A 23,410-nucleotide genomic window follows, 5' to 3' on the forward strand; every position below is an offset into this window, starting at 1 on the left:
GTCTACATGTTTGACATTAAAATAATTAAAATAACTAATAACTAAAGACAATGCATGCTACCTAAATGGCAGGATTACCTATCCCTGATGACTACTGCGGAGCCCATTTCCAGGTAATGGCTCCATCCTAGCCTTCCTGGAAGTAAGGATTAAGGATGGGGAAGTGGTCTTACCCACACCATTTGAAGCACTGCAGCTCTGGGTCCCAATTACCAAGCCATGCTTGGGGCTGCTTTTAAAGGACACGCTGCCACTCCACCAGGTGCTACTTTCCTAGGTGCGGGGGTCTGGGGACAGGAGCAAGACAGCCAAGATCTCTGCCGCCTGGACCTATGGGAAACACGTGCAGCCTAGGGAGACCAACCAACCAACCATGCTGCAGATTCTACAGGGAAAGGGTGATGGGATGGGATGGGCTGTGGCGAGCTTCTCGGGAACGACCGCTCGGGAAGAGTGAGAACGTGACAGGGGTGGTCTGGGGCAGTGACAGGGTGGTCTGGGGAAATCTCCGGTAAGACCTGAAACAGGTGGAGCGGTGGCTCTCCGTGGGGTAAGTAGCCGCTGAGGGGTGCGGGGGCGACGTCGGGGTCGTCTTAGGCTGCACAGCCTGGGGCGGCGGGGTGAAGCTGACATCAGGCGCATGGCGAGGCCAGGGAGCGCCCGGAGAACGCGGCCAACCGCGGTTCCCCGCCGCCCCGCGAGAGTCCTCCAGGCGGTGGCATCAAGCGCGCCAGGGAAGCCTGACCCGCTCTCCGCAAGCCCCAGCCGGCCGGCCCGACACTTCGGCGCACGCTCCGCAGCCCGCCTCCGCGACTTCCGGGGCGGGACCGGAAGCGATCCCGCCCAATGGGGCGGTGCGACCCGGCGGTCTAGCACGGGGGTGGCGCGGGGCCTTTCGGGAGCGGCCGGCGGCCGGAGCGGCGCGACGCATGGAGGGCGCCGGCGAGCGGGCGCCGCTGCTGGGCGCGCGGCGGGCGGCGGCTGGGGCGTTCGCGGGCCGGCGCGCGGCATGCGGGGCCGTGCTGCTGACCGAGCTGCTGGAGCGCGCCGCCTTCTACGGCGTCACGTCCAACCTGGTGCTGTTCCTGAACGGCGCGCCCTTCGGCTGGGAGGGCGCTCAGGCCAGCCAGGCGCTGCTGCTCTTCATGGGCCTCACCTACCTGGGCTCGCCCTTCGGCGGCTGGCTGGCCGACGCGCGGCTCGGCCGGGCGCGCGCCATCCTGCTCAGCCTGGCGCTCTACCTGCTGGGCATGCTGGCCTTCCCGCTGCTGGCCGCGCCTGCCGCGCGCGCCGCGCTCTGCGGGACCCCGCGCCCGACGCGGGTGCTCAACTGCTCGGCGCTGCCGGCCAATGGCAGCGACGCCTGCCCGGACGCCGCCACCCGCCGCTGCGCGCCCGCCACCTTCGCGGGGCTGGTACTCGTGGGCCTGGGTGTGGCCACCGTCAAGGCCAACATCACGCCCTTTGGCGCGGACCAGGTGAGCGCGCCGCGTCCCTGCACCTGCGTTCCGGTGCTGGCGGAGCCCGAGAGTCGGTGGCCGTGCACTCCCCGCCTGGCCGTGCACCTGGCGCGGACGGGACGGGACCCAGCGGCCAGGCGGGGGAGTCCTCTGCCTTGGAGAAGAGAGCCCGAAAGCAGAGAGCCGTGGCCCACCCCACTGCCTCACCTACCCAGCATCTACCCCTGCCCCTGCCCCGTGCGGAAGGGACTGTAGGAACAGGGGAGCTTCTTCTAGTCTAAGGAGGATCAAGGAGAAAGCAGTATAGACAGGTGTGGTGGGTGCTTGGAAGGCTGGTTGGGATCCATGCATAAAGTGATGGCCAGAGTAGTCTAAAAGAGAAGGGACTTCTCTCTGTGGTGCCACCCTTTGAGACTTGAAGGATAGAAATGGTCGCCGCTGTTGAAGGCTTCCCTACAGTGAGGTCAACAAGTGCAAAGGCCCTGGAACCAGAAAGCAAGGGAAAGTCCCCGTCGTCATTGCTGGGCTTCATTTACAAATAAATGGGCTGGGTGAACATCCTTGTTTTTTTAAAGGATTTGGGGTGGGGTTGGTAGGAAAGGCCAGGGGACGAGTTTTTGAGTTCACATCCAGCAGCTGCTGTGAATCATCACTGCCCAGAGTTGAGGTTAGAGTCAGTCATGCAGAGCTTCGGGTGAGAAAGGAAGTGCTAGCAAATGGCCTGGGTGCCAAATCAGGCCTACTTCCTTGTTTTTAAGGGCTTGTTTGCTAAGAATGGTTCTTACATCTTTAAGTGGTTGGAAAGAGTATTTTGTGGCAGGTGAAGTTCAACTTTGATTCTTCATTAATAAAGTTTTATTAGAACACAGACCTCCCCATTCCTGCTCTCATTCCCTGCAGTGGCAGAATTGAGTAGTAGTTATGGAGATGATGTCTTCCAGCACCTACTTGCTCTGTCTCAGAAACAGATTGCAGGTGTCTGCTGCATAGTGGGCAGTGGTGTCAGGAGGGTTCCAGGTCCAAGTCTGCTGCAGCTGGCCAGTGGGAATGCCTGAACTAGAGTGGAAGCAGAGGACAAGGGGTTAGAAGTTTGGGGTGGGTAGGGAGTGCTGATGAGTGCCCCCAGCAGTTGGGAAGGCGACTCTAGGGTCTGTTCTCAGTGGCTCTGCGTGTCCCTTGCTGACATTCATGAGTGCTTACTGTGCCCAGGTCATATTCTGAGTACTCACTTAGTCCACGTGACTCCCTGCTGGTAAAGTGCCCAGTTCATAAATGAGGAAGCTGAGGCCAGAGAGGTTGAATCATTTGCCTAAAGTTTCCCAGCTAATACCTAGCTGAGCCCTGGTTCAGGAGCTTGCCCTTGAATCTGAGCTTTGACTGCATCTGTGCTGAGGTTTTCCATACAGAAAGGAGACGCTTCCCAGGGGAATGAGATGGTAGCTGCCTGACATACTGAATTTTGAAGTTAGTCTTGGCTTAAATTCATCTTACAGATGGGGAAGTGGAGGCACAAGGTTTTCCTGTGCAAGGTAGGGAGTGGTCAAGTCAGGCTTTCATCCTGGCGTCCAGCACTGATTTCCTAAGCTTTAATTTGGCCATGGCACCCAAGCTGCTTCTAGGTCTGGGTTCATGGCATTGGCCCTGGTACCATCATCTCCTAGCCCCAGGCAAAGGTGTAGGACGGAGCCAGGAGCACCTTTGCCCTTCTCTTCACACCTGGCAAGTGCAGCATGACTGGTTATCGATGCCTCTTCCTGTGTGTGCTGCCCACATCTTACCCAAGCCCCACAGCTTGTGGTGTGCACACTGTAGTCCTGCCCCTCTCACTGCTCAGCGAGTGCACAGGGCCATAGGTTTTGAACATAGTCTGAATTAGAAGGTTGTGCTCTCCATTTACTCGGCAGATCAGTGATTGATGTTTCTTAAAGGAGCTCCTGAGTGGTCTGGAAGAACCAGCACTATTTTGACTCATAGTTACGTGTGGAGCTGTCTCATCCAAAGCCACCTGGCCCACCTCTTCCCATGTAGCACTCTGGTGAGAAAGGGACCATCCTGGATAGAAGGACTGACACAGGGGACGGGGTTGCCAGGTCAAAGTGATGGGCTTCTGAGGGTCTCCTGAAGCTGTGCTTTCTGGGCACATGAGATGTTAGACTGCCGACCACACATCAAGTGGTTTATGCATTGATGTTACAGATCTGGGTGTGCTGATGGCATTGTGATTGTGTAGAAGAATGTCCTTGCTTTGGGAGATGGGTGATGGAATCTTGTGGGTGAACTCATGGTGCTATAACTTATTTCTAAATAGTTCAGGCAGAAATATTCTGTTTTCTTTAGAAAAAAGAGTTAACTATCTCATGTGTATAGAGGAGTCCATTTTATGATTTTTCCAAACTTTTCTGTAAGTTGAAAAGTTAGGTGGATGTCTGTCAACTAATGAAAGGATGAGCTCAATGCAGCATAGCCATAAAGAGGAATATTATTGGGTCATAAAAAAGAAGTGAAGTGCTGGTTAATCTCAACATGACACTAATTATCTGGAGGAAGCCAGAGGAATATTATTGGGCCATAAAAAAGAAGTGCAGTGCTGGTTAATCTCAAAATGACACTAATTATCTGGAGGAAGCCAGACACTGGATTCCATGTACATCCATTCATGTGGAAATCCAGCGCAGGAAGTATTGGGCCAGTGGTTTCCTGTGGCCAGGAAGGGGCCTGGGAGTGGTGCTGAAGGAGGGGCTGGCAGTGTGAAGGAAGTGTGACCAACTGGGTAGTTGTGGTGGTTTGTACTGCCCACCTGGACCAGATTCTTAAGGGGTAAATTTTATGTAAAATGGAACCTCCACAGAAGATGTTGAGTCCAGGGGCTTTGTTCCCTGCCAGTCCGGGCTGGTCCTGGTGGGATTCTGGAGGCCCTCTCATGTGGAGGGAACCTGCTTGCATTTTAAGGTATTTTTTTCTCTCCTGACTGTTGGTTTCCACATACGCCCCTGGGAAACCTTCTGATTGGAGAGGTGAATGGGGTCAGGCTGTGTGGCTTTGAGACAGGCTGGTGGTTTTGAAAGTGTGTAAGCTGGGAGTCCAAGGGGGTGAACTATTTTGATGTACATCCTGCCAGCCCTACATTTCCCTATTTTTTACCTCTTTTCAAAGTCGGGGTCATTCTTGATGGGGGAATCCAGTAGTTGAGTAGTTATCTGAAGGAGGAAGATCTTATTGTGCAGGTAGATGAAGACAGCAAATAATGCTTTTTTTTTTTTTTGGTAGAGAAAATTGCCCTCCTCTGCATTTGAAGGGATTTTTCCAAGTCAGCAAGCTATTTAACCCGATGCTCAGTTCCATCTTTTGAGCTTCTCCAAATTGATTTTGGTGGTGTCCTTTGACCAGTCCTTTGAAAAGCCTCACCCTGGCAGGGTAGATGGCAACTGCACACTTGTTGACACAGCATGGCTGGTAGGAAGTAGGGGCTGTGGCCTGTCAGCGGATGCAGGAGGCTGGTGATGTGCCCAGGGCGTCTGCCAGCCTCCCAGCCTCCCGTCATTGCCAGAATGGCTGGTATGTGGTGACTTGGGCCCCAAGAACAGGCTTTGGTTATGAGTTAATTTGGGCGGATAGCCCTTAGAATTTGAAATGAACTGACCACAAGTTTATCCAGAAAACAGGGATGGGTAGAATATCAAGGCTAGGATTCTGCTAGGCTAACTGATGTTGGTTTGTTCTTGCTTCATGTGGAGACGGGCTGTACCTTCCTGTGGGTTGTGTGCAGAGCCACCATGGGCAGTGGGAGAGCCCCGTGCATTTTGGATCAGTTGTCTGTGTTAGATTTGGTGTGTGGACTAGCCTCTTCCCTTTGTTGCTTACTTTTTCTTTTGGTACCGGGGATTGAATTCAGAGGTGCTCAACCACTGAGCCACACCCCCAGCCCTGTTTTTTATTTATTTAGAGGCAGGATCTCACTGAGTTGCTTAGCACCTCACCATTGCTGAGGTTGGCTTTGAACTCACCGTCCTCCCACCTCAGCCTCCGAAGCCACTGGGGTCACAGGCGAGCACTGCCACCACACCCGGCTGGGTTCTTTTTTTTTTTTAAACACTTATATTTTTTTCTGTCACATTTTTCAGCTCACATTTTTCTTCGTGTCTGTCTCCAATATAACATCATGCCCACTGTTCAGTAAGATTTAAAGGCACGGAAAAGCAATGTGCCCCTGTGGAAGAAATTCTCAGTCCACACTATTCAGTGGCAATGCTTGAATTTGGTTCAGAGCCTCTGTTCTGTTTTGATGTGCACAGGAGAAAGTTTAAACTCTTGAGAATGAATGTGGCTTATTTAAAATGCAGATTATTAATTCGAGATGATATAACCATATAGTTAATTGAACCTGTTACTTGCCAGTGCAGTAGGTATGCTTAACCATTTCAACTTAATGGATTTTGGCCAATACTCGGTTTTAATGATGTCTTTTACACCTCTAATTTTAAAAATAAAGTAGTGGGGCTGGGACCGGGGTTGGAGCTCAGTGGTGGAGCGCTTGCCTAGCATGCGTGAGGCACTGGGTTTGATTCTCAGCACCACATATGAATAAATAAAATAAAGGTCCATTGATAACTAAAAATATTTTAAAAACAAAAACAAAGTCGTGCTTAAAATATTGCATCAAGTCCGGGGGAGTGGCCTTGCCTGTAATCCAGCCACTCAAGACACGGAGGCAGGAGAGTCACCGAGGCAGGAGAATGCGGGGGTGTTTGAATTTATCTGCAGTGTGTTTGGGGTGAGCGTTTTTTTTTTTTTTTCTTTTTTTATCATTTATTTTTTTAGTTGTAAGTGGACACAACACCTTTATTTTATTTATTTATTTTTTAAATGTGGTGCTGAGGATAGAACCCAGTGCCTCACACATGCCAGGGAAGTGCTCTTCCTCTGAGCCCCAGCCCAGCCCAAGGGGGTGAGCCTTTGCCAGGTGCTTTGTGCCATTTAGCTGGGTGAGGCATGAGCTGCGCGGTACTTCTGAATCTTACCTGTGAGCAGAAGAACCTGCATAGCCGTGTAGCACAGGCTCATAGACCCCAGCCTCAGACCAGGTTACTTGGGGTCTGCAGTGTGGTCCTGTGCCTCTGTCATTAGGAGCATTCCAGGGGGTCCTGCAGCAGGTGACCCACAGACTGAGTGTACTGTAGAATTTGTTGGCATTTGGGGGAACCACCCTAGATAGCCCAGCGTTGGTAGTAGGTGAATGTTAGGAGACCCTTGAATGTATCTGCAAGCACCATTTTGATTGTGTTGCATTTCTTAAAGGTTGTTGATGGCAGTAATTTTAGTTTTTTCACATGGGCACACCTGTGGTCCTGGCTACTTGGGAAGCTGACTCCTGAGCCGGGAGTTCAAGGCCAGCCTGGGCAACACAGTGAGACCTTGACTCAGAAGAAGGAAAAAAAAGAAAAGATACATAAAGGAATAAGTTACTGTCACTTGTTTTCAAGTGTTTTTCCTTCCTGTTATTTTAGGTCAAAGATCGAGGTCCAGAGGCCACTAGGAGGTTTTTTAATTGGTTTTATTGGAGCATTAACTTGGGAGCGATCCTTTCACTAGGAGGCATTGCCTACATTCAGCAGAACATGAGCTTTTTCACGGGGTACCTGATCCCCACGGTCTGCGTTGCCATTGCATTCGTGGTCTTCCTCTGTGGCCAGAGTGTTTTCATCACCAAGCCCCCCGACGGCAGCGCCTTCACGGATATGTTCAAGATACTGACATACTCGTGCTGTTCCCAGAGGCGCGGTGAGCGCCTCCGCAGCAGGTAAGTGCTTGAGTCTCCTCTCGGGCTATGGGACTGTTCACTCGCTGTCACCAGAACAGCTGCTTACATGATGTAGTTGTGTGTGCTGGGCACGGGGCTGCGTGACTTGGGAGTCCTGTCTCTAGCCTTGCATCTGCTTGGCAGGGTGTTGAAGGACTGTTCCCTGCTGTCCCCTAGTGGGTCTGGTCTCTAGTGTTCATCTGGGGGCGGGGGCGGGCATGCAAAGGGTGCGGGCGAGTGAGGAGCTCATGTTCAACTTATTCCACTGCCAGTGCAGCTGGAAGCCCCCAGCAGCCTAGTGTAGCCTGTAGGTGAGGATGGGCGGCCTGGGGCAGAGAGAGACCGAGTACATGCGCATGCCTGATGTTCCGTGTTGAAACATCTTGAAATACGTTAATGAACATTTAAGCCACTGTTTACTTGGCTGGTCTCTTTCTGTCAGAGGCAAGAGAAGCAGTCTGTCAGGTCAGTAGGTGTTCCAGTATCCAGGGGCCGCGGCAGCTGCTCCAGCAGAAGGACCAGTAGCAGGGTTTTGAGATGCATTTTAGGGAGCCAGACCATCTCAGCTTTGTGCTGAGTGTTCCAGGAACTGGGATCTTAAGTCAGGAAGTCCTGTGTCCTGGGAACCCCCCCATGTACCCTCATACTGTGACAAGTACTCATCAAATGCAGGCTGATAAAGAAAAGTCTGGAACTTAGCTTAAGAAGAGACCTCAGTCATCTTTGCATTGTTAACTTGTTGAGATGCCCATTAGCCATTCATGTGGTAAGACCATCCCTTCAAGCTGTGTGTTTCTGTGACAGGACAGGACATTCAAGATGTAGGACACTTTGTCTCTAGAGGAGTCTCCAGGTCATTACAGTCAGCCCCCAGGGACTGCTTGATCAGCCTGGGATGCCTAGCAGTCTCTCAGTGGGCCTTGGGGCTGCGTACCTCACTGCTGGATGCCCCTGGTGCAGGCCGAATGTCCGCCTTGTGTGCCTGCCGTTTGTCTTCTCCTGTGCTTGGGGCCTCAGTGGCCATGTCTGACTGGTACTCCTGCCCCTGGTCGTTCTGAAGCTACACCAAAAAAGCCCCAGTACCAGCCTTTTTGATGCAGGCAGAATGTCTGAGGTTGCTTCTGGGCTCCTCATGTGGTGTGTGACAGGTGTGCTCTTCTCAGCGGGCCAGTTGGGGATGCTAGGAGTCACCACATTTTTCAGACACCTGATTCAAACCTTCTAGTAGTGGGTGCACTCTTTAAAACCAGAGCTGCCCTGCTCAGCAGCAGTCACTAGCATTTGGTGATGGTGGGGGGGCTGTTACCAGGAATTGAACCCAGGGGCACTTTCCACTGAGCGACTTCCCTGGTCCCTTTTTTGTATTTGATTTAAAGACAGTGTTTTGCTGAGTTGTTCAGGGCCTCTGTAAGTTGCTGAGGCTGGCTTTGAATGTGTGGTCCTCCTACCTCGGCCTCCCCAGCCGCTGGGATCATAGGCGTGTGCCACAGTACCTGGCGGAGACACCAGCATTTTGTAGGCCTTACTCCCATTAGGCAGAAGTGAGGTCTTGGTTGCAGATGTTGATTCTGTGAGCTGATATCCAGGCTGCCCTCCTTGTCTCCTGGGCCTGAGTGGGCCCAGCTGGCACAGGAAAGAGAGTTAGGGCTGCTTTTGTGTTTGGAGTCTTCCTGGGCAAAAGTAATTACGGAGGGCTACTTGGAAAAAAGTTGATGATTTAAAGAATTGTCAACCTAGGCTGTTTGTGTGAACTGGCTGTGTAACATTGGAGGGTCAGTGACCTTGCTGGGCCTTCTCTTTTTGCATAGTGGAGATGGACTGAGAGGCCCAGTGCGACCTGAGTGTGATGCCGAGTCCCTAATGGGGCCAGTCAGTAGCAGCTACCAACTTGAGCCCAGGGAAGTACGGTGCATGCAGTTTCCATGTGAGACTCTTAACTTTATCTAGGCCAGTCCCAGGTTCTCTTGTTTCAAAGATTATGTAATGCTTACTTTAAATGAGAACTGAGGATCTGTTTAAAGGGCCTGAGTGCTTCCTTCAGATCCACTCCTCCTTGAGTGGAGAGCCCATGAGAACTGATGGCTCTCTACCACAGAGCATGCACTGTGCCCCTGGGCTTCCAGGGAGAAACCGTGGACTCTTGTCTGTGTTCTGATGTTACATGTGACTGTGACTTCATGGTAGGTCATTGAATAGTGTACCAACTATGTATGAGCTGGGGGTTTTGGTACATGTGACTTGGCAGTTTTTAAAATGTTTAAGTGATAAAAAGCAAAAGCAGTGCAGCCAGTTAGTAACCCATGTGGAAGCTTCTTCCTGCAAAGGGCATTCATTGTTCGGAATTTAAATGTTTTTGGAGAAACATACTTAGCGTGATGTGACCCATCTCTGGTAGGATCTACTAGTGCCTAAAGACTTCAGAGTGTTCCAGTGTCCCCAGCACCCATCATAACAGCCCTGGGTGCACAGTAGGTACTCAGAAAATACTTATTGAATTTATTTTGATAAATTTGGTTAAAATATTAATTTGTAGTTTTTAGCTTTTATTTTTCCCTATTCTGAATGTCTAGATGAAACATCAACTTTATAAGTTAAAAATAATTTAAATAGGGGCAACTTAGTAAAATGGGACATGAGTTTGTAAACTAGAAAGTGGATGATTGCCATTTCTCTCCGAGTCCCAGAATTGGAAGGTGCTCTTAAGATGACTGTCTTCTGGTATCTTTGGCATTAGCGAGAGTGTGCAGTCCCCCTCTCCGCCTACTCCCCCAGCTTTGGGGCATGGGAAGGAGTCTGGAGCTGCCTGGTGGGATCTGCTCATGTTATGAAGGACAAATCAGAGCCAGAGGGAGAAGCAAAGGTGCTGGTGTGAGGCCCGGACGCTCAGCCATGTGCTGGACTGTGGTGTCTGTGTGTGAGGGAGACATGGAGGTCGGAGCAGAGGGGCAGTGGTATGCTACCGTGGCCAAGGCTGCTTGGATTTGCATCGAGCCCCCAAGCCTTGTAGCTTTGTGACTCTGGCACATTTCTTGCCCTCTCTGTGCCCCAGCTTCCTCTGTGAAATAAGTCAGTAGATCCTGTAGTACTTCCCAGGCTCATGGTCAGGGTGAGTGGCCAAGTGCTCAAGGCTCCGAGAACAGAAGCCCTCCCTGTTTCCCGTCTCCTTGCCCTCCTCTGGCATTGCCCTCCCCTCCCTCCCCTTTATCTGGGAGAGGATGCCGTTGTGGCTGTATTGAACATGAGACCGGCTGTCAGCCTTGATGTTGAGTAGCCTGGGCATGGGGGTGCGGCTCAGTGGGAGAGCACATGCCCAGCATGTGAGAAGCCCAAGGTTGGACCCCTGCACAGCAAGAGAAAAGTAAACACAGGGAGCTAGGGATGTGGTTCAAGTGGTAGCACGCTCCCTTGGCATTCACGAGGCACTGGGTTCGATTATCAGCACCACATAAAAATAAAATAAAGATTTTGTGTCCACCTAAAACTAAAAAATAAATATTAAAAAAAAAAAAAAACAGTCTAGCACAGTTGCTTGTTTGTTTTAAACACCACTCAATGATGAGCAGATACTGCTGGCTCTTGGCACAGTAGCCGTGAGCAGGGTGACCAGTGCTGGATTAGATGGGCCCTCTGACTACAGTCCAGCTGCGTCTCTGGCCTGCTCAGTCACAGCAGATATAGCTGTAGGCAGGCTAGCATAAGGCCTTTGTCAGCTGTTCCAGCACATTGTGCCACATTTAGAAACGATTCCGGTAGCTGTATTGTGGTGTGCACAGTTAGTAATAGGACAGTTACAGCAGAATCCATGTGCTGAGCTGGTTTCCTACCCCAAATTTAAATTGTTACCAAATACTTGATTGCTGGGGTGGAAGAAAACTAACTCCTTCATTTTGTTTCCCAAAGTGAAGGCCTTGGAGTCTTTCAGCAACCTTCTAAACAAAGTCTGTTTGATTCATGTAAGATGTCTCGCGGAGGGCCGTTCACAGAGGACAGAGTGGAGGATGTGAAAGCCCTCGTCAAGATTGTGCCTGTGTTCGTGGCTCTGATCCCTTACTGGACAGTGTATTTCCAGGTGGGTGTACATGCCGACTGGACGGCCCCTTGCCCAGGCACGCTGCCCTCACATGTTCTGTCTAGTACTGAGGGGATTTTTTTCCCATGAATCTCTGAAGAGCTTTTGTTTTTAGTTATAGACTCATTTGGCTGCTGTAAATATTTTGAAACCCTTTTTAGAAAAGAAGCTGAGAAGGAGTGTGCTTCTGGTTTTCTGGGTCCTCCGTTAACTTAGTTTCAAATTGGATAACTGGCAGTTCTTTTCCAAAATCATCTCGAGGACTCCTATGGTGACAAATAGTGACAAATAGTTGACATTTCTGCTTCTCACTTGAACCGCCATCTGTTCTGAGAGTTGCCACGAGGCCTCCCTCTTGGTTTGGGGAGGAGATGGCCACGGTCCTCGGACACCCTGTCTGGTTCACTTGTAACAGTGCTGCTTTCTGTGCCCAGATGCAGACCACGTACGTTTTACAGAGTCTTCATCTGAAGATTCCAGAGATCTCAAGCATCACAACCACTCCTCACACGGTAAGACCACTGGGCTGACGGAGGTCAACATTTCAACGTCTTATGCATTGCCATTCATCGCTAGACTAACAGCGTTCTTCTGGGATTCAACCTTCACATCGTAGGGCACATGTTTCCATTGGTCAGGCCATTTGTCATAGTGAATTGACAATGGCAATCACACATCAATTAGTATCTTTAATTGGCCCCGTCAAGCATAGAACAAGAGATCCATTTAGAAATAAGTGTTCCCAGTTCAGGGTCTTGGAACTGAGAGCGGCTTCCCTGGGTGGGGATGGACTGTCCTCTGTGCTGTCATGTGGGGGATGCTCGGGCTGTGGGCCTGACACCCCCTGTGTTCTGAATGCAGTTCCCAGCGGCCTGGCTCACCATGTTCGATGCCGTGCTCATCCTGGTGCTCATCCCGCTCAAGGATAAGCTGGTGGACCCCATCCTGAAGAGGCATGGCCTGCTGCCATCCTCCCTAAAGAGGATCGCCGTGGGCATGTTCTTCGTGATGTGCTCCGCCTTCGCTGCAGGTAAGCCCCTCTGTCCCCTGCGGCTGCTCTGCTGAGCACGCAGGTGTGTGCTCTGCAGTGGGTCGCCCAGGAGTGTGTGTGCTGGGAAAGTCAGCCACCAAGCGTTTCCTAGGATGGTTCTCCATTTTTTAGTTTTTCACTATGAGAATTCCAGTCTTCTTCTAGGATGCATTGTTCCTTTCCTTCTAGAACTGAAACCAAACGTGTGCTCTAAGGAGCCGTCCTCTGCCCCTGGTTTGGTCTGGAGCAGCGGCTGCTGCGTGGCTGCGTGCTGCTGAACTGAAGTGCTCTGTGGTTCTCCAGCAGGAGAGTCTCCCTGCAGGGGTCAGCCTCAGAAGGCCCCAGAATCCTTCCAATTTTTATAGAAAATTTTTGTGCATCTTCCTAGGGAGGAAGACTTGATCGATTATTATAGGCTCAGGTCACGCTTCTGCTCCCAGATGTCAGGAATTCATGTCTACGTGTGCAGGTGCCAGGGAGGGAGTGCTCTTTTGAAGGGCTCGTGTGCATTTTCTAGTTCTCATTCTAACATGTTGTTTCTCTTTTGCTCATAAAGCTGGCCTATTGCTGACTCCTAAAATGTGCTTTGAAGTTCCTTCTTGATTAGTCTTTGAAGGTCATTGAACCATAAAATAACTTACATGATAGGGAAGCTGGTGTTACTAAGCCAGCAGTGCACAGCTGCAGCCATGTTCAGCAGGTGTCAGGAAGTTAGTCCTGAGGCTTAGGAGACCCATATTCAAGAAGCCAGGACATTTTAGAAGAGTTGCCTTATCTTTTGAGTGAACAGATAATTAAAGTGTGCTCTGAGTGAGGTTTTTTCTCTATAGATTAGTTTCTCTTTAGAACTGTGATGTAAGCAAGCAAGAGCAAATACGGAGTAAATTGCAGCATCACTAACGGGCTATCTGGAGGAGGAGGAGGACAAGCCTTTGTCCATTGGCTGTCTGTAGGGTCCCAGTTCTGGCCTCAGCTCCTTTCTCCCTGGCTGGGGTGTGTCCCCTGGGTGTGGACCTGGCCTGGTAGAGCCGCCTGTGCAGGCTGGTCTCTTACCTACCGTCACATGGTGCCACCAGCCCTTGCTGTTCCCGGGACTCCCTTGGTGGGCTCTGGACTGGGAGAGCATCCTGAATCTGAGGCAGAATCTTCTGAATGCCTTCTCTGGCCGTAGCCTTTATTAGAAGAGATTTAACCACTAATCTGTAGCAAGGTTTTGAAGTTGTTATACAGCCAAGTCACAGTTTTTAAAAATAGATTAATCCATAGTCTTTGCCATCTAAGCATGGCCACTGCATCTGTTTTGTCCTAGAACACTTTGTGTGTATAACTGAAGTGTATAACTGAATTGCTTTTGCAGGGCAGAAAGGGACAAGGTATTCTCGAAGCTCATAGTGTCATTTTTATGTATTATATACTTAGCTTTTTTTTCATGTCAGCAATGACATGTTGAAATTATGCTTTTAGTGTATTTCATTTTTAATGTTATGTCATTTAAAAATGTGTCCCCTTCTACGATGGTTGGTCTGAGGTTATCCACACAGGTTGTGTGCTCACCCTACCTATGCATGTCCTTGGGATGAATCATGTGAAGGGGTGAGTGCTGTGTCTAAGATTCTGGTTTATAGCTCCCTTGCCAGTATTGATTGTTTTCTTGTGTTATTTTTCTCTTATCTGAAGGGTTAAAAAATGTTTTGTTATTGTTTTAACATATGTTACCAGTCGGGTTCCAGCTTGCTGCTGAGTTTCCAGTGGCATTTCTGGTGGTGGCAAACCAAGAACCTCCATCCCGGGTTCACCAGGGGTTTTTGGAAGGAGTGAGTGCTGGATCATTCTCTGGTGGTGGTGGGGGATGCACGAGAATCTCTCCTTCCTGTCCCACTGGGGCTGCTGTCATTCTGTGCTGACTTTCTGTGGTCAGCACTTGGAGTGCTTCTGGAGCAGGCCATTTGCTGAGAGGGCTGAATCGTCCACGTGTCCTTGAGTGCAGCCTGTCTGCTTCCATCCTGGCCGGGGTCTGTGTGGCTTTGTCGGGTGGAGTGTCTGGACCACGTGTCACTGAGCAGTTGGTAGGTCTCTTCCTGTGGCCTAGAATAGTTGACTGCCAGGAGAGCTCTCCTTCTGTGTTGTCCCTCAGGTATTTGCCTAAAGTATTCATCTGAGCCCGTTTCCTCTCTGAGAGGTCATTTATTTGGTAACTTTTTAGAAAATCTTTTCTGATTTTATGCAAATTTTCTTTGCTCATGATTCACTAATTTTTTAAAATAGTCTCTACTAAATCATGCATTTTCTTGAGTTTTAAGAAAATGTGTAAGAGATAGAAATAGTCTTTTAAGTAAATCTGTTGCTTCCTTCCTCATTTCCAGATTCATGTATTTACATACTCTCTTTGTTCATCTTGCCAGACTTGTATGCCTTTGTATTTCCTTACAAGTGTCTTGGATTATCAATTTAGCTGTTTCTATGTTTACCTTTGTTTAAGGCACTGACACCGTTTTATTAGGCTTTAGGTGTAAACCACAGAGGAGAGGCACTGGCAGGATTTCACAGAGTCAAACAGAGGTGCTCTGATTTGGATGTGGTTTCTCTGGGCTCTGTGTCTTCTAGTTGAAGAATTAAGTACTTTCCATTGGGTTTGTTTCTGATATATTTTTTCTCATTTATTGAGTTAAATTCCTTGTTCACTTTTATTTATTTTTTTCTGTTTATTAGTGCAAACATTTTAAGCTAAGAATTTGCCTGTTGTTACTGCTTTAATCAGGTATTGTATGATTTGTTATTTTGGTCTCTTATTTTCTGAGAATGTTGAAATTTGGTTTTGATTTCCTTTTTCCCCCATTTTTTTTCATATTAATTATATATAACATTTGCTGAGAGGGCAATATTTGGTTCATATTAGTTATACATAACATTAAGGTTCATTCTGACATAATCACCAAATCTTGGAATAGGATTTGCTCTAATTCATCTTCAGGACCCCTGCCCCACTCGCCCTCATTTTTAGTGACTTGTGGGAATGCGTGATGGTGAGATTCCTTGTGGTGTGGACATACGTGTGTATAGGAAAGCAAGGTCAGATTCAGGCCACTGTTTTTTCCTATCTCATCCCTTTTCCTCCCCCTCAGTCCCCTTCTTCTGTCCACTTATCTTTCTTTTATTTTGATGGCATTTCCCCCGCCCCATTCCCCTCCCTCCCTTTTTTGGTAGGTCTCAGAAAATGCTCAACCTTTGACTTTCTAGGTCTGGCTTATTTTACTTACCATGATGATCTCCAGTTCCGTGGTTTCCTTTTTGATCCAATAACAATTCCAGAGAATTTTTTCATTTACTGATACTGATATTTTTGCCTATACTTTGTAAATGATGGTTCATTTTATTGGGGAGTTTGGTGAGATCCTGGCTTTCTTAAGTCCTGTCTTGGGGTTTTGAGACTTTCTTTATGGCCCTGATGGACATTCTAAAAACTCTTTAGTCAGATGCTGAATAACGTGATTCATCTGTTGTCATATTCTGAGGCCTTCCTGCCACGTTGGGGACGGAACCCAGGGCCTCGACAACTGAGCTGCTTCCCCAGCCCAGTCACAGCTTTAACATCTGGAGTCCTAAATTGCAGGCCTTGGGGTTCCCCAGATGAGGTGCAGGCCAAGGGTAAGCCAGTGGGTCTGTGGCGACCAGGGGCACAGGTCCTGGCCAGTGCTCTAAGGTACAGCACAGGCTTAATGATGTCTGTGTGTTGCAGCGAGGCAGCCATCGACAGGGCCAAGGCCGCGATGACAGGGCCATGCTGTTTGATCCTGTGAGCTGTCTGCGTGGAGACCCCAGGCATCCTTTCTTGTCTGCAGATCTGCACCTGGCTGTGCATGTGGGTCTGGTTTGCAGCCCTCTTACCAAGAAAAGCCTTACTTTTTATTGTCTGCTTGTTCTGAGAGGATGGGTCAGGTGTGTTTCCAGCAGATTCTCAGTGTTTCTAGCAGCTCCAAGGTCCTTTGCTTGTCTTAGGAATATGGGATTCATGTTTTCTCTGAGACTCGAGGTGTCTCCTGACTGCAGCTCACTGCACCAGCTCCAGGGCCTCCATGTGCCCGCCTGTGGTTGGCAGCAGGTTCTTGCCCCGTCGTTTCCCCTACTCCTCTTCCCGATGCTTCCTGCCTGGGACAGTGTGGCTGGCCTCTTCTGCTGATGACCTTCAGGCCACGTGGCCTCTGGTGTGTTTCCTTGTCTGGGCTGCTGCAGGTTTCTGACTTGATGGGAGCACAGGGCTCTTGGATTTCAGAAGGCTGTTGGTGATCTTAGCGCTTGCACAGGGCTTCCTGATGGAGGAGGTGCTGGGCCTGGCCGGGAGACCTCTCTGCCTGGATGTGGAGGATGTTCTGCTGGGACAGTGCAGTTGACAAGTGAACTGAGCACATTTTGGATCCCGGATTTTATTCATTATCTCCCTGGAAATTGTGTTTTGGTCCTTTCTCATGCTCACACTTTAAAAGGAGTGATTTTAGTGTATCCATTGCATTGCCTTCTTCCCAGTCTCTCGCCCTCCCTCATATCGTGTTTTTAAATAAATAGATCTCTATATCAACATTGGATAGCGGGGTCCGTTTTATTTGCAATTAGAAGTTCTTAAATAAAAAAAAAAAAAAAAGAAAGTGGGTGAGATTCTTACAGAAGGCCGTGACCACCAGTTGATGTTCCCCTCGCCTGGACGTGAGAAGAGTGGCCACCCTGCTCTTGTGTGCTGGCCTGGTGCTGGCCAGTCAGCCTGCCCCTGAGTTGGGCCCAGTCCTGGGCGGGCAGAAGTGGATTTTGTGTTTCAGTTGAGTTGGCCTCTGCAGGGAAAAGGGCGTCACTGTGAGCAGGTATAATAACAATGGTAATGTGTCGGGGTCACCTTAAGGCTGTCACTGGTGGGGAAGACACCTCAAGTCCTGTCCTTTCACCGACAGGACCGCTACGTATTCCCTCACTTCCTTTTTAAAACAGATACAAGAATGTGGACGAGCAGTCAGGTGTTTGAGGATGAGTGAGCAGAACCTGTTTGTGTAGGATGCTGTAGAAGCACCAGTGGATAGCGTTGGGAAGGGGGACTCGGGACCTGCCGGGGAGCTGAGAGCTACAGCTCCCTCAGCCGTGGGCACTGTGGCACCGAGTAGGCGCCATCCTCCCGGGGCTTTTCAGAACCATCTAGAGCTGTCTGGCAAACAGAGTTTTAGTTTGATCACAAATGATGCTGCACTAACCCATTTATAAATTCTAGGAATCCTGGAAAGCAAAAGGCTGGACCTTGTTAAAGAGAAAACCATCAACCAGACCATCGGCAAAGTGGTGTACCATGCCGCGGACTTGCCCATTTGGTGGCAGGTTCCACAGTATGTGCTGATCGGCATCAGCGAGATATTTGCAAGCATAGCAGGTACGGACGGCCTCATGTGTGTCCGCAGTACTTGGTGTTTCTGCTAATTAAGGAGCCCCTGTGTCATCTGTAGGGAGCTGTGGGTTAGAACATGGCTGCTGAGTGTGTGCTGAAGCTGCAGCAGGGGTGCGTGGACACTCACTGCCTCCCCTCTAGGTGCCACAGAGGGGAGAGGGAAAATCGCTTCTGCTGGGTCTGGTGCTTGCAGAGTGCCCCTGACCCTGAGGACACAAGCCACACTTGCTGCTCCATGTGGTTGGCGCAGATCTTCGTAAAGTGGCAGGTCTGGCTCACAGGCCTCTGTGTCCCTGTCAGGGATGTTCTGTATTCTGGCCACTGGGTAGAAATGGGAATCGGTGACTCCCAGAGTCTGGAGCACTGGCCAGGGTCGGGGGACAGCGGAGGTCTTTACCTCTGAGGGGCTCATGAAGCACTGGCTGATGGCTCTGTGAGGGGTGTGTTATTGCAGAGTGGCCTTCTGTTTAGGATGCATGCCCGCCTCTGAATCCTGCTGCTGTAAGCATCTGAGTTTACAGCTGGGCCTGCTGAAGTCGTTTAAAACTTATGGAAATGGTATCCTGGCCGGGTACAGTGGCATACGCCATTAATCCCAGTGACTCAGGAGCCTGAGGCAAGACGATGACAAGTCCCAAGCCCAGCCTGGGTACCTTAGCGAGGTCCTGTAAGGTCTGTCAATGAGCTGGGCCTGTAGCTCCGTGGTGGAGCACTTGACTAACATGTGCGAGGCCCTGGGTTCCGTCCAATACCTCAGGAACAAAGACATGGGATCCTGAAGGAGAGTCCCCTTTCCCTTGGGCTGAGGCTGGGGCTCAGTGGTGCAGCACCTGCCTGCACATGTGAGGCCCTGGGTTCGACCCTCAGCACCACATAAAAATAAAATAAAGGTGTTGTGTCCACCTACAACTAAAAAAATATTTTTTAATAAAAAGCCCTTGATGGGCTGGGGTTGTGGCTCAGCAGTAGAATGTTCCCCTAGCACGTGCGAGGCCCTGGGTTCAATCCTCAGCACCACATATAAATAAATAGATAAAGGTGTTGTGTCCAACGACAACTAAAAAATAAATATTAAAAATAAATAAATAAAAGCCCTTGGACATGGGGGAGTTGTTTCTCTGACAAGTTCTGGGAGTAGGCACCTTCCAGGAGCAGGCCTCCCCCATTGTGCCTGAGGTGGGGCTGGTTTTGTGCTTCCTGGTGCTTCAGGAGCTGTAATGTGGGCCGAGTAGCCACTGCTGCAGGAGGGAAGTGGTTGCCTGCCGGGCTCCCATCTGAGCAGAGCTGCCTTCCTGCACCAGGAGGGGCAGGGCGCCCCCAGGTGTCGGGTGCACCTGACCGGAGGCCCTCCCCTCCCCCCAGGTCTGGAGTTCGCCTACTCGGCCGCCCCCAGGTCCATGCAGAGTGCCATCATGGGCCTTTTCTTCTTCTTCTCCGGCGTTGGGTCTTTCGTGGGCTCAGGGCTGTTGGCCCTGGTATCCCTCAAAGCCATCGGATGGATGAGCAGCCACACCGACTTCGGTAAGAGCCAGCCCCCGTGGTGTGGGGAGTCCCTGCAGCTTGGCTGCCTGTGGGTGAGCCGGGTGGTCTGCACATGGGAGGGTGAGCAACATGGGCGGGTGGGCAACGTTTCTCAGGACACAGGGGCGGCCCACTTGCCCTCAGGAGCCTTTCCTCACTCCAGGTCTGCGGCCACTCAGCTACACCCTGCTGAGCTGCTGCTTCTGGGAGGGTCCTTGACTGAGGGTCCCTGTTGTCTGTAACTGCTTCCGGCGGAAGTGAAATCCGTGTACAAGTTCTCGTTATTTAACTTGGTCTTATGTACTTCTTTCCTTTTCTTGACAAATACTTTTGTTTTCTGATACTAAAAAGACAAGGGTAGATAAGTTTCTTTTTGTTTCTTAATAAACATTATTCGTGATCAATCATAATAGGATTTTGCAATTAATGCCAGGAGGTGGCATCTTGGGTTTTGAACAGAATCACTCAAAAGTCAGAGTTTGGCTTTCCCCAGATTCATAATAGATGTGGGGGTGAGGACTCCCTGTTCTCCTGTGTTTTCAACGTGCTGTCTGCACCCAGCCTCCTGCCTGAGCGCTTGCTCTGTTTCAGTGGTGCTAGCCACTGTGGTTTGTTCGTCCCCTGGAAATCGATGGCAGTTCAGGGACTTTTCTCTGTTAGTTGCAGAGCCCCAGAGCCCTCCAGAGGTGGAGCTGAAACTCCTTCCTGTGAGGTCCTCTCAGAGTGTCAGAAATCTAGAGTTAGCAGTTCACACTCAGGAAACTCTGGTTTCCTCAAACTGTGGATCAGCACTTAGTAAACACGTGTGCTGTCCCGCTGTCCCTGCGTATCATGTTAACTTGATCACTGCACTGTTAGACCTGGAGTCCTTGTGAACTGTTCAGAGAGCAGAGGGAGGAGTCTCGCTTTTCAGTCAGTAGATCAGTCTGTGCTTGTGAGCCTGTCGGAGAGCAAAGCAACTCACTCTGCAGGCAGCCGCGTCCTCACGGCCTCAGTGGCCGTGCACGCCTGTTTCCCTGTCTCTTTGGGAATTGCTGCACACCCTGCAGGCTTGTGGGGACAGGCAGTGCTGCCCTGGTGGCACAGACTGAGAGGCTCGAGTGCCCCTTGCCATGCAGCTGTGCCAAGCCAACGTCCTGCCACTTCTCTGTGCGTGCATTAGCCAGGGGTCTGCAAGCTCTTCTTCAAGGGGTGACTGCGGGTCCACAGAATCGGGGGTTCTGGACCTGCGTGGTCCTCTCTTCTGCACGGTCCTCTCTTCTTAGTACTTGTTGGGAGTTCAGCACTGTTTTAAAAGCCACATGGCCTGGGACAAAGCCAGTAGTCAGCATACCAATGGGCGCTAACACTAGCGTCAGGGATGCGGATTTACCAGCGGAGTGTCAGCTTGCAGGCGCTAAAACCTGAAAATGTTGAAGTTCTGGAAACAAACTTGTCGTCCCTGTGGTGTTTGGAATTTCGTTGCCGTGTCTGCCCGGCTTACCAAGAGTGCACATTAGGGGTTTCCCAGGGACCTGGCAATGGTCTAGAGCACGGGGCCTGAGCAGCCAGCTCCTGGCTCTCTGTGTTGAGAAGCACACAGGTGGCGGCCCATGCACTCTTCAGTAGAACGCCAGCTCCGTGCTGGGCTTGGGCAGAACGTAGAGGCTCCTAAGTTGGTTCATGGCGACAGAAGAGCCTTTGGAAGATGGCTGGAGCGAACACGCCACGCTGTCACACGTGTGCTTCTGGGGGCGAAGCAGAGGAAGCCAATGTTTTATACTTCAGTCAAATTTTGATTTAGAGGAAAAGAAAATTAATAAGGGCCCCCTTACCTCCTGCTGGCTCTCAAAGGCTGGCTATGGCTAATGGCTTTGCCTCGCCCTTGCCTCTTCACCTGCTCAGCCTGGGGTGGCGCCAAGCCTGGGTGGCAGTCCCTGGTACCAGGGAGCTGCAGCCAGCTCTGGATCACCTCTAGGTCGCCGCTGCGTCCCTCGGCCAGGCTTCCCCCCACCTGTGTCATCAGGGTCGGAGGTGGGTGGGACAGGAGGAGCACGAGGGTACAGAGCCCTGGGTGGTGGTGACCACTGTGGGGACTTCCCCAGGGGCTTGAATGCAGAGGGGTGGGCTTTCTGTGTTTGGGCCACGTATTCTGCTAATTCCTGGTGCCTGTGGGGACCAGGTGTGGAAGTCTCACGCCCTCCCTCCCTCCCTCCCTCCAGGCAACATCAACGGCTGCCACCTGAACTACTACTTCTTCCTGCTGGCTGCTGTCCAGGGGGCCACCCTCCTGCTCTTCCTCATCGTCTCTGTGAAGTATGACCGGCAGCGATCCAGAGCAGATGGGACCCCTGCCAGCGCCCGGGCCTGATTTGAGAGCCGCTGTGGCCCTGGACTGAGCATGGGACGGCGGGCAGGCCTGGGTGGGCTTGTGGGCTGGCCACCGGCTTTCTATGCTCACGTGCCGTCTGCACCCTTCCCTCTGCCCCGCGGGCTGGTGAGTGCCTTCCTGAGCTCTGCCTCCTGGCACCCAGCCCCCGGAGCAGAAGGCAGGTGTAAGCATGTGGCCCTGTCCCCGAGGGCTCTTGGTCCCCCAGAACATGCAGACTGAGACCCCGGGGCCTGGGGCCGCTGCGGTGGTGCTGGAGCCCATTTTCTTACACGTCTACCCCTCCTACAACCCTGTGAGCGCCCTTTTGAAAAACTAATAGCGTTTACTTCTGAGGAGGGGGTGGGGTCTTTGAGAGCCAGGCCAAGTGCGGGGTGGGGGGTGGGGTTCATGGAATCCTGTTCGTGGTTCCTCCCTGAGCCACCGTCCTGCCATCGCCAGGTCCTTGGCAAGTCGTAGTGCATATTTCATCTGCTGCTTCAAGAAACACTTATTTCTTAAACTTTTGACGTGACTTGCTTTTAAGCAGGAACATGTGTCAGTAATTATTTATGGCCACGTGTCCTATCTCGAGCTGCAGAACAACTTGTGGGGTGTTTTGGATCCTGCCTAGACAGTCCTAATCTCTAGTTTTATTTTGAGTCTGCGTGAGACTGAAGGCTGGTTGTGGGTGGCTGGGGGAGAGCGCTCTTGTGAACAGAATTAGTGTAACAAATAATTAAACATTCTCCATGAACTTGAGCTGCGGGGCTGGTGGCCGACTCCTGTGTTGCTGACCTAGCTGGGGTTCTGAGTTTGTCCACTAAGCTATTCACTGTGTGTCGCTGTGTTTTTGGTATAATTTTATTATAAAAGCATCTCAAACGTGAGACCCAGTCGAGTTCTCTGAGTGGTTTGTCCACATCGGCCCTGGTCTAGCCTTGACATAGAGATTCTGTGAGGATTCTCGATTCCTACGAGGCAGGGTCAGGTAAGGAGCCCTGGTGTGGTGCCGCCCGGCACAGCCTTTCCATTTCCAGCGGGGGTCTCCAGCCCGTGTGCTGCAGCTCTGCCGTGAAGCCCCTGGCAGCAAACCTGAAGGCAATGGTGAGGCGCTCGCTGTTGGACAGAGTGGACAAGAGCCACAGAAGGAGCCCGGGGGATCTGACCTGGGACTGGCCTGCAGGTGAGCGGCCATGGTTCTCATGGGGCTGGAGGTGCGAGCCTGCTGGGAAGGAGGGAAAGAAAGGGAAGTGTTTCAGGGAGAGTCTGCTCTGCAGAGGAGTGGTGGTATCTTTGGGGCATGCTGTGTGCCCCAGCTCACTGCCCTGTGCTGGCAGAGCCAGGTTCCCTCCCGGGGACTCGCCACGTAGGGCAAGAGCAGAGTAGGTGCGCGGACCCAGCCCTTTCTGCCTGTGCTAATGCAGGTCCCCTGTGTGGGACCCCATGGCCCCCACCCCTGCCCTCGGCCTCATCTCATCAGCTCACGTGGTGCACACTGGCCACTGGGTGGGGGCTCTCCCCAGAACCGGGTGGCACCTGTGATAATCGTGACAAGTGCACACGAGGCTCTGCTCCACTCCTGGCACAAACCTCCTGAAATCCTGGACTCTTCTAGTACGTAGTCTTTGACTTGGTGGTTTCTGGGGTGCTAGAGCCTCTTGTCCTGATGAGGCCACCTCGGGGTGGGAGCTGGTGCCTGGTGAAGTCGCCCCACCTGCTGCCCTGGGAAGGGGTGTGGCAGGAGGGGAAGTTGTAGGCACCTCT

At 51.2% G+C, this 23,410-nt stretch overlaps 1 protein-coding gene across 1 annotated transcript; it reads left to right on the top strand.

Annotated features, from left to right (window-relative positions):
• Positions 1–929: 929 nt before the first annotated feature.
• Slc15a4 (solute carrier family 15 member 4) lies at positions 930–22,533 on the top strand. Its single transcript, XM_046445971.1, has 8 exons — positions 930–1,478; positions 6,965–7,257; positions 11,158–11,326; positions 11,761–11,838; positions 12,188–12,356; positions 17,605–17,760; positions 19,138–19,296; positions 21,498–22,533. Exons 1-8 carry the CDS (start codon positions 930–932, stop codon positions 21,644–21,646), a joined length of 1,722 nt encoding a protein of 573 aa, XP_046301927.1. The 3' UTR covers positions 21,647–22,533.
• The last annotated feature ends 877 nt before the right edge of the window (positions 22,534–23,410 follow it).

The sequence above is a fragment of the Marmota monax genome, unplaced genomic scaffold (assembly GCF_021218885.2).
Source record: "Marmota monax isolate L192 unplaced genomic scaffold, Marmota_monax_Labrador192_F-V1.1 WCK01_AAM20220418_F8-fsc00200, whole genome shotgun sequence".
NCBI classification, from domain to species: domain Eukaryota; kingdom Metazoa; phylum Chordata; class Mammalia; order Rodentia; family Sciuridae; genus Marmota; species Marmota monax.

Coding starts and splice junctions, on each gene's coding strand:
- Slc15a4 (XM_046445971.1), top strand. CDS start 930: ATGGAGGGCGCCGGCGAGCGGGCGCCGCTGCTGGGCGCGCGGCGGGCG. Junction 7,258..11,157: donor GGTGAGCGCCTCCGCAGCAG/GTAAGTGCTTGA, acceptor TGTTTCCCAAAG/TGAAGGCCTTGGAGTCTTTC. Junction 11,839..12,187: donor TCACAACCACTCCTCACACG/GTAAGACCACTG, acceptor TTCTGAATGCAG/TTCCCAGCGGCCTGGCTCAC.